Source organism: Sinocyclocheilus rhinocerous, unplaced genomic scaffold, assembly GCF_001515625.1.
Source record: "Sinocyclocheilus rhinocerous isolate Xijiao unplaced genomic scaffold, SAMN03320098_v1.1 scaffold975, whole genome shotgun sequence".
In the NCBI taxonomy this organism is placed as follows: Eukaryota; Metazoa; Chordata; class Actinopteri; order Cypriniformes; family Cyprinidae; genus Sinocyclocheilus; species Sinocyclocheilus rhinocerous.
In genome coordinates this window covers 1,448,161-1,457,514 of record NW_015628726.1, presented here as the reverse complement: position 1 = coordinate 1,457,514, position 9,354 = coordinate 1,448,161, and the positions used below count along the sequence as shown (strand labels likewise).

General features: G+C 35.7%; 1 protein-coding gene across 1 annotated transcript; it reads right to left on the bottom strand.

Annotated features, from left to right (window-relative positions):
- Nucleotides 1–1,259: 1,259 nt before the first annotated feature.
- On the bottom strand, nucleotides 1,260–8,525 carry LOC107738439 (solute carrier family 23 member 1-like). The gene is made up of 12 exons (XM_016550201.1): nucleotides 8,465–8,525; nucleotides 7,703–7,846; nucleotides 6,413–6,570; nucleotides 4,912–5,071; nucleotides 4,464–4,645; nucleotides 3,820–3,940; nucleotides 3,588–3,744; nucleotides 3,186–3,439; nucleotides 2,823–2,987; nucleotides 2,363–2,471; nucleotides 2,136–2,231; nucleotides 1,260–1,682 (listed from the first exon to the last, which is right to left on the bottom strand). Exons 1-12 carry the CDS (start codon nucleotides 8,510–8,512, stop codon nucleotides 1,417–1,419), a joined length of 1,860 nt encoding a protein of 619 aa, XP_016405687.1. The 5' UTR covers nucleotides 8,513–8,525; the 3' UTR covers nucleotides 1,260–1,416.
- Between the last annotated feature and the right edge of the window lie 829 nt (nucleotides 8,526–9,354).

Below are 9,354 nucleotides of genomic sequence, written 5' to 3'. Positions count from 1 at the left end.
ATTTCATTCATGTGGCCTCATTATCTGGGTTTTAGAGCCTCTGATGACCCTTTAAATCCAGATAATAGGTAGGCTACTCAGCGTGTGTCCATCAGGTGTGTTTTAACGATCTCCTTAGAACTGTTAACGGATTTTTTTGTCCATAAATTGTGTTCCTTTAAGCTTGTCTAATATAGCAGCAATGACATCATTTACTGCGTGAAGTTCAAAACTGAGTTTATTGTGTAAAATTTATGTATGTACCTTTTCCATTTATCATGTTTGTATATCGCAATTAAAAACAGTGCAGGAGTTTTAAACTAACAATAGTTGTTCCGGTTCATTGTGAATAAGCGTCCAAACGAACCGATTCACGATTTGAACTACCGCACCGCTACTGAGAAGAAAAAGTAGCTCGTTCCTGGAAAACAGTGTCATGTTAATGAACAGTATTAGGTTAGCAGTGTTAGTTTTAGTTAGTTACTTTCCCAAATTAGCAGCTACTGTTCCGTTTTCTATGCTCCAGTGCAGTATGGCAGTCAGTGTCAGTATAATATTTCAATTATCAAATAGCATACATATTAAAAGCATATTGCATCAATAAGTTGAATATGTTTTTGTGCTTCTGTCTCATAGATCCTTCTGACCGGGTTGGAGTCCACAGCACGAATGGTAAATTTATCCATACTAAATGAAGAATTGGCATCTCTGCATCAAATGTAAAAGCCAGAGTCATCTGAACACAAGAAGCTGGCAGAGGTAGCTACATATAGGCTGACTTCTGCTCTCTTCCAGAGTGTAGGTATCTTCATGAAAATGTACATTGCTCAGCAGATGACCCAAGCCCAAACCACCTGCCAAAGAGACGCCTGGCTCGAGCCTTCATTAATCTGTTCAAAGCTATAAAACAAAAACTATTGACAAATTGAGAATTAATTTGCCTGCTATGAACTAAATATTAAGCAAGCAAAATTAAACAAATATGCAGTAGATGGTGACATTTATTTATAAAAAGTTGAGATGATGGGTTACACACACACATGACAACCAAAGTAAAAGGCAGAGAAAAATAATTTATTTAAAACATAAAATGTGTGTACAAAATGCAATATACAGTTTGTCAGCTATATATAATCAATTCCATTTAAAATTATAAGCATAAAAAAGAAACAAGACATTATGAATAAATGTTTGCAGTTGCTTTCTATTGAGGCACTTCCCATCCTTATTTGAAATCATTAAGATTCGAAAATCATTCACGTTAACATTATGTTTATAGATAATTCAAAGAGATGAAAGAAAAGAGAGAGATATTTGCACAGTACAGCTTCAGATTAAAAGTGCAATTATGTGCATGGGGGTAGCTGCCTTCTCAGTTCGTTCCGTACCTCTGTGACTTAATTGTTTCTTATTTAAGATGGAAGTCCTCATCACAGACTATAGTGCCACCCCTGCTATGATGTGTGTATCACCTTTGTTAGACTCCGTTTTGGTGTCCAAAGAATCCAAACTGGACGGTGTGTGATCCTGTCTGCTGACTTTGTGTGTAGGGCAGAAGGGCACATATTTGGTCCATGTGAAGGAGGAGAGGCAGCTATTAATTCCAAAGGGCAGTCCGTACACGTCATCACTTTCTAAGGTGTTGTCTGACTCATTTTGGTGGTCCTTTTTCCATGCAATAATGCCTCGTTCACGTTTTGTTCCTGCAGGTATAATAATGATATATTAATAAACAGTTATATGTTCCTGGGGCTCAGTGGTAGAGCATTGTGTTAGCAGCGCAAAAGGTTGTGGGTTCGATTCCCAGGGAACACACATACTGGTAAAAAATGTATAGCCTGAATGCACTGTAAGTCGCTTTGGATAAAAGCGTCTGCTAAATGCATAAATTATTAAATTATTATTATAGTTATTGCACAGTCTCAAAAGTTACTTGATTAGTCAGATTTATTCATTTACAATGTTTTATTTGTTACATTTGCATACATAAAGCAAAGGAGAGCAGTATGGAGTACAATGAACATTCAAATTATGCTTTTGGGTAAAAGGAATAAAACTCTAAATTGAACTTTTTTGCTTGAATATCAATAAGTGTCTTTATGAATGTGCATTAGGAATAGGCACAGTTATTGAAGCAGATTATTAGCAGAACTCACCAGGTATTGTATTATCGAGGAGAAATCCAAAGAATCCTCCAACAAACATACTGGTTGTCAGAAGCACTTGAAGTACATGGTCCAGTTCAACAACTCCTAATACAGAAAGTAAGAAAGCACAAAAAAATCATACTTGGAATGCAAACAGTGTTTTGACAGCAGATGTGTCTGTACGTATAAAGAGTCTGTAGCATGTGTTTTTCCGATACTGATCATAGTTTATATACCTGTTGCTATGGATGTGGGGTTTTTCATTATCCAGTTGGGAATAGCAAGCCCAGTGAACATAGAGAATCCAAAGATGAAGAGGTTGCGTGAAGAGTTCATGTCTGTATACTATTAAAAATGGAAATCAGTCATGATAATAAAATATCATATGAAGTGTACTGTAATAAGCATATTAATATTGAAAGAATATTAATATAATGTTGCAATATAATGTAATAATGTTACAAAAGATTTCAAATAAATGCTGCTCTTTTGAGCTTTGTATTCATCAAAGAATCCTGAAAATATTGCTGTTTTTGCAATAGTTTTGATTAAAAATTCGGCCTTAGTGAGCTTAAGAGACTTCTATCAACTACAGTATGTTAAAAATTTGCACTGACCCTATACTTTTAAATGGTAGTGTTGGTACTTTATTTGAGAACATCATTTTCCCTGATGCATTAACAGTACTGTTTTTACCTGTAGGCTTGAAACACCAGCAGCCATAATGACCCCGAACATGACCAGAAACATTCCTCCAATAACAGGTGTTGGTATTGTAGTAAATATGGCTCCGATTTTCCCAAACATTCCCATTATAATCATTACAAAGCCACTGCACACAATCACCATGCGACTACCAACCTGCAAAAGATGAAAGGTTTCTCTCGATTAGTGTCATAATTCACAGAAAACATGCCAAACAATCTCTCAAAAAAATGTATGAAATAAAATTAGAAAAATAAATAAATACAATTAGATAGTGTTGTAAGCCTATGCAATCATTGTGAAGTAAAGTCAAATTACATTTTGGCCAGTAAAACTTATTGTGAAACTTTGTACCTTAGTGATACCCAAGGCTCCTATGTTCTCACTGTAGGAGGTGGTTCCGTTGCCTGTTCCCCAGGCACCTGCCAGCAGACACCCGATGCCTTCAATGCCAATTCCCCTGTTGATAGCATGTCTGGGTGGTGGTGGGGCACCAGATAACCTGGCACAGGCATGATAATCACCCACTGACTCAATCATGGAAGATATGACCCCTGCCAGGATTCCAAAAACTCCTGCCAGACTAACAGTTGGCACTCCCCATTGACCTACAATTACATAGCCATAAAAAAACATAATATATAAAAGATTTCAATAGCCTATCCGATAATACAACAGCAATCATAAATTATGATTCCTGTAAGTATATGGGCATATAAAATACTTTATTGGTCTTAATTGTGCTGGTTGATATACCCGGATAAGGAAATCTGAACCAAGGCGCCCTGCCTATAACATCTCCTTTAATGTCAGTCCGAGCTAGATAGCCATATTTATCAGGGTCTGAGGGCAGGACATTGTAGATCGTCAGCAGGTAGCAAATCAACCATGACAGAGTGATTCCTAGCAGGACCTGAGAAAGCACACCTTGCGTATAAATGTATTTTTAATGGAGCATTAATATTTAGAAAACAGATATAAGACTTACAGGCAGAATCTGAAATATGTAAATCCTGGTGGTGTGAAACTTCTTGGCTTTGCTGTATTTGGGGAAGGGGATGGCAATATGACGGAGGTACTGCGAGAATATCACAATCAAACACGTCGTCCTGTGGAGGACAATGAGACTGTGTTACGGCTCTGTGACAGCATTACATGTCCAGAGATTATATCAAGCAGTATACCAGAAATGAATACTGAACATGAGAGTTGGACTTAAACTAAAATATTTGCTACTACTGTTGTGGGAACAGCATTGGGGAGTAACTAACTAAAAGTCAAAGGGCTACAAACTTAACTACAATATTCAATTGTCAAGGTCAAGGCTAAAATCGTGTTGTGCCTGGGTGGCATAAATGGTCCTCGTTGGACAGTCTGATTCTTTCTAGTGAATCGGTTCTCTTGGACGATTCATGTACATGAACCAATTCACACAAATGATTCACAGGTTTGAATCAGTTTAAATGCTACTGAGTTTTTGACTCCGTTACATCACTTTGAGGTGTTTTGTTTACTGTCACCTTAAATGTGATTGCTTGTTTGTTCAAAATCAGCAAAATATGTGCTGTGTAGTATATATATATATATATATATATATATTTTCATTAATGATGATTAATTTTGAGAACACACATGGAAGAGATGCCCCAATGGTGTCCTGCGTTCATGCCAGCGGAGTCAAATAGTGATAGGCCGATTAGGGAAATAGTTGGTGCGATGGTCAGAGGGCCAATGAAACGCATGAAGAGGCCAATTAGACCAGAGAATCCAACCAGCACTTGGAATAGGGAGCCCACCATGATCGAGCCTTGGAGCTGTGCACAGATGACAACAGAAACTGAATTTTAGCATTATACAATAAAGATATATTTTTAAGATATCATTTTAAAGATATCATTTTTAACACTTGCCATTTTATTTTTAAATGTAAGTGTCTTTTTGCCAATTTTTTGGGTTGAGTGTTATCTATTGCAATGACCGCCACATTTTTGAGTGAGGTTTAAGTGTCAAAATTTGGAACCACTCTACATATGTTCATGAGTCCTTACATAGAGAGTCTATCAGTTACTGAGATACTCACCACTTGCACTCGACTTTGCCAAACATGAATGAACTCAGGGGAGGTGGTGTTGACTAGGCTTGCGTTCTGCGTCCAAGCTGGACAGGTCCATTCAGGCATTGATAGCAAAGCCATGGTGGGCGACAGGAGTGTAAAAGTTCCACCCTGGAGAATGGGTAACCTTGCATTAGGAAAAAGAAGAGCCTTGTCACAAAAAAATCTAGCTCTTGTTGTTGTTGTTATTTCTGTTCAAGAAGTACATAGGTTCTTCTGACTTTTGATGTTGAGACGGGTCTTTCCACCTCTGCTTTTCAATTCATTAATTGAATTTCACATTCAAACCCTTTTGTCAACTTGTCATTCTCAACCCTCCCTGATTCTCCCTGAAGTCTTCAACCCATCTCAGCAGGTCAAAAACAAGGTAAAGCTGTTGTGTTGTTAATAGATTTACGGCACTTTTATGGTATATAAGGAATTTATTGTACAAGTTAGAGTCATTTATGTGTTTACACTGCAATCTTGTACCAAATCAGTTACACCTACAAAAGGTAATTCACGTGGTTTTAGGGGTAAGACATTTTCCTTGAATTAATTATATTACAATTCTAATGCTTTACACAAAAGGGAGCTCCACAGCTGAGAGGCCTGAGGAATGTGGATTTATTTAAAATGTGCTGAACTTCATGTTAATGAGATGAAAAATTCCCAATCCTATTACGGTTTTTAGCTTCTGCAGGAATCGCTCTGACCAAAGTCCTACATATTTCTGCTGTACATCAGTAACAGACTGATTTGGATGCATCATGTTTGATTAGTATGCTCTTGAAGATCTGTAGAGTTAACATATTGCAGGATTTCTTTGGCCTTTTATTTGGGCCAAGTAGCCCCAACAAAAGAACGCAATAGGACTTCAGCCTAAAGCAGAGGCTTATCAGACGTTATTCACACTTTCCAAGGTCAATGAACCCTTGGATTGAATGTTTGGATTGTTGTCCTGGGAGATGGTTTATCTGGAACATAAATAACTCTTTATATAACTTTTTATTTTTATTATTATTTTTGAGAGGAACACAGTCAAAATAATTTAAAAAAAAATTTTTTTTTTAATTTTAGATATATAAAAATAACAAATCATAGAAATTGATCTTATGACAAGAAGTTGGATAAATGAATTCAAAGCAAACTGCATCATAAACATCCTTCAGAAAATCAAGGTAATTTTAGAATCAAACAAGCTTTTTTAGAATTAAACACCCATGGTTAAATAATTTACAAGGACAGTCCCATGTGTCTCAGTAACCACAACACAACCCTAGTTCAAGAAGATGAACACAACAGAACACAAACACTGTTTCATTGTTTAACTACAGCTCATCCTTAAAATATTCTTTGCACGTCATTACATATCTTCCCACTTGGTGCACTGACCTTGGCCTTGGTTCTGGCACTGGCACTGTTGCTGAATTCTGTTATTTCTTTGTGAAATATATGACTTTGCCAAGAGTGATAAAAGTAACCTTACCTCACTCCAAAGGTGACCTGGAGTAAGGTGCACACCCCCGACACGAAGAAGATAGTGCTGATGAGGTGACTTTGCGTGAGGCCGTCATGCTGTAGACAAAGGCCCTGAGACAGTATCAGAGGAATGGCTATGATGCCACCAAAAGCTGTAAGATAGTGCTGTCAGAGAAATGGAGAGAAATTGTTATGTACGTTCTTTCTGTAACCTTCTAAACACATTCTATGTACAGTGAAGACTAAAAGTCTAACACCAATAGTGAAAATGCTTTTGTTTTGCATAATTTCTAGAAATCAGTATAAGTTTAATTAGAAAAAATATTTCAGAATGGATTGTATGTTTTGCTTTAATGTCAGTAGCTCTCAGGTCCATGAACTCTACAAGTATCTGAAAGAACATCTGACCAACTGTATGCATGATCAATGTCACAAATTTGCTAATTTAATTAAAAATATTGCAGAATCTTAACCCTACAGCCTATTATATTTGATGCATTAATTTTCCAAGGCCTTTAAATGATCAACATGATCAAAACGTTGCTGGAAAGTTCAATATTTAAATATCACCTTACGAAATCATATTATTGGGAGATATAGAGTGACAATTGTTATTTATATGCATTTTATGTCAGTACTATATTGTTATAAAGATCTCTTTGATTTACATTACAAGCTATCATAATTTCACCTTACTTTTTGGCCATATAGATAACAACAACTGCATCAAATTGCATGTTTCTGCTCAGTTTGGGCTTCTGAATAAAATGTTGGTGTTTTTCCTTGAATGTGAGCTTCATATTCTCACTATATCATATGGGCCATAAAAGCCAGATAAAAACATAAAACACATACACAAACTTTTTTGTAGATTTTTCATTTTCATTTTGTCTAAGGTTCAATAAACTGTTCCTTTTCAAAAAAAAAATATATATATATTTCTGTCTATTATTTAATATGTCCGGCTTTACAGGGTTAAATATGCCTTATTAATTTTGTGTTATTTTTGGGTTTCAAAATCCCGAATCTTTATCTTTATATCCAAGCATTAAAAATTTTCAGTGTAGTTTTAGATTTTTTGGAAACTGAATATTGGAACAGTTTTTTGTTCTACCTGTACATTGGAACTGTTCTTTATTGGTACTGATGAATTCAGTGCTGTTCATAGTGCACACTCTAATCAAGACTAGTAGATTTGACTTGATTTAAATGACTGATAATATAAGATAAATTCTATCATACAAATCTAACATGTTCAACATCTTGTTCCACAGGTAGATGTGTGCGTGCCACTTACCTGAATCCCCAAAAAGATGCAAAGGTACCACGGTGGAATATCAGTGACACAATATGCTAGCTTGTTACTGTCTCCCTCCTCAGAAAAATTATCACTTCCATTTTTATTCTCTGGTAACTCACAGAAACGGTCTATACCATCGACCTAAAGTCAAAAAACACTCAAATTCAGTTTCTGGCTTAGCAGTTTTCAATCAGCAACCTTTCCTAATTCCATCAATTTCACTTTGCACATGTGAATATTATTTGTTTGAAAAACCAATAACCCCCCTCACTCATTTATTTATTTATTTTTGATTGATCAATATGCAAAATAATTTCTTTAATACATTTAGCATTTCAAATGAAAAATTAAATAAGCGTCATGATCTGTGAGTGATAAATACACACACACACTGCTCCAGTTACACATTCCAGTCACTAAAACAATGAGCATGACCACAATAACAAACACATGAGTAACACATGCGTTATCAAGAGTGATAAGAATCTTTGGTTACAACATCGATCATAAAAAGAAATGATCACATGCCATAGATTTTTATAACTGTGTGATTTTAAGGATCTCATATCCTGGCAAAAGTCTGCCATAACTTAGAGTTACGCAATGAAAACAAGACCCATTACACACTCATGATCATAGTCCATTCCAATGTAATGTTCCTATATTCAATCTGTCCACTTCCAGAAGCTCTAAGACTAATTTAAAAAAGAAATGAGTAATTCTACTTAAAATGTATGTCTGTTAATGAAGGTTACTCACAGCAAATGCATAGTTGTCCAACCCGTCACTGGTTTTCTCTGGAGCCATGAGTGTGGAGGCAGGAGACAGTGTAATAAGAGAGATATTACACTTTCTAATAAGAGAGAGGGCAAGAGCTAAGGACAGCATACAAAAGAAGAGACGAGAAAAGAGAAAGGAGGTGCAAAAACAGAGGCACGGGACAGGGTTTGGGGATGCTGCCGCTGATTGTAAATGCTATGGGACCTATCAGCTGCTCATGTGAACTCAATTACACCACAACTAGCAGGCAGCTGACCAGAGCCACGTGCTGCTCTGGCTTCTGGCTTCTGGCTTAGGAATACACTCTAACACACACTAATGTGTACATGTGCACCAGTATATTTGCATGCATGTTAATCACCATGCAATGCATCTTTTAAGTCTTTCTTTCTTTTTCTTTCTTTCTTTCTTTTTTTCTTTCATTCTTTTAAAAGAGAATAATGTATTACTTATCTCAGGGCAAGGATCCTTTAAAGTTGTTGAATGATTGCTAGGTTTACATAGTAACTTGATTGCAGGTTTAAAATAGTTAACTAAAACTAATAAAGGTTAGTTACTTTAAAGAAACATAAACTGAAATAAAATAAAATACAATAAAATAAACTTACTCTTATTTTATTTCAGCTAGTTGCCAAAACAGCATTTCTCATTTTCGTTTAGTTTAACTTGATATACTAAAATGGCTCAAACTACAAACTAAAACTAAAATAATAAGAAAACACATAGACATTTAAAAATATAAACAAATATTAGTGCTGTCAAACGATTAATCGCATCCAAAATAAAAGATTTTGTTTACATAATATATGCATGTGTACTGTGTATATTTATTATGTATATATAAATACACACACTTGTGTGTATATATT

What these genes read in the sequence shown, in the direction of transcription:
- LOC107738439 (XM_016550201.1), bottom strand. Translation starts at nt 8,512, where the DNA reads ATGGCTCCAGAGAAAACCAGTGACGGGTTGGACAACTATGCATTTGCT. An exon ending in GCATCTTTTTGGGGATTCAG is followed by an intron (nt 6,571 to 7,702) that starts GTAAGTGGCACG and finishes TTTCTCTGACAG; the next exon opens with CACTATCTTACAGCTTTTGG. An exon ending in CATTGGGGCATCTCTTCCAT is followed by an intron (nt 3,941 to 4,463) that starts GTGTGTTCTCAA and finishes TGTCCTCCACAG; the next exon opens with GACGACGTGTTTGATTGTGA.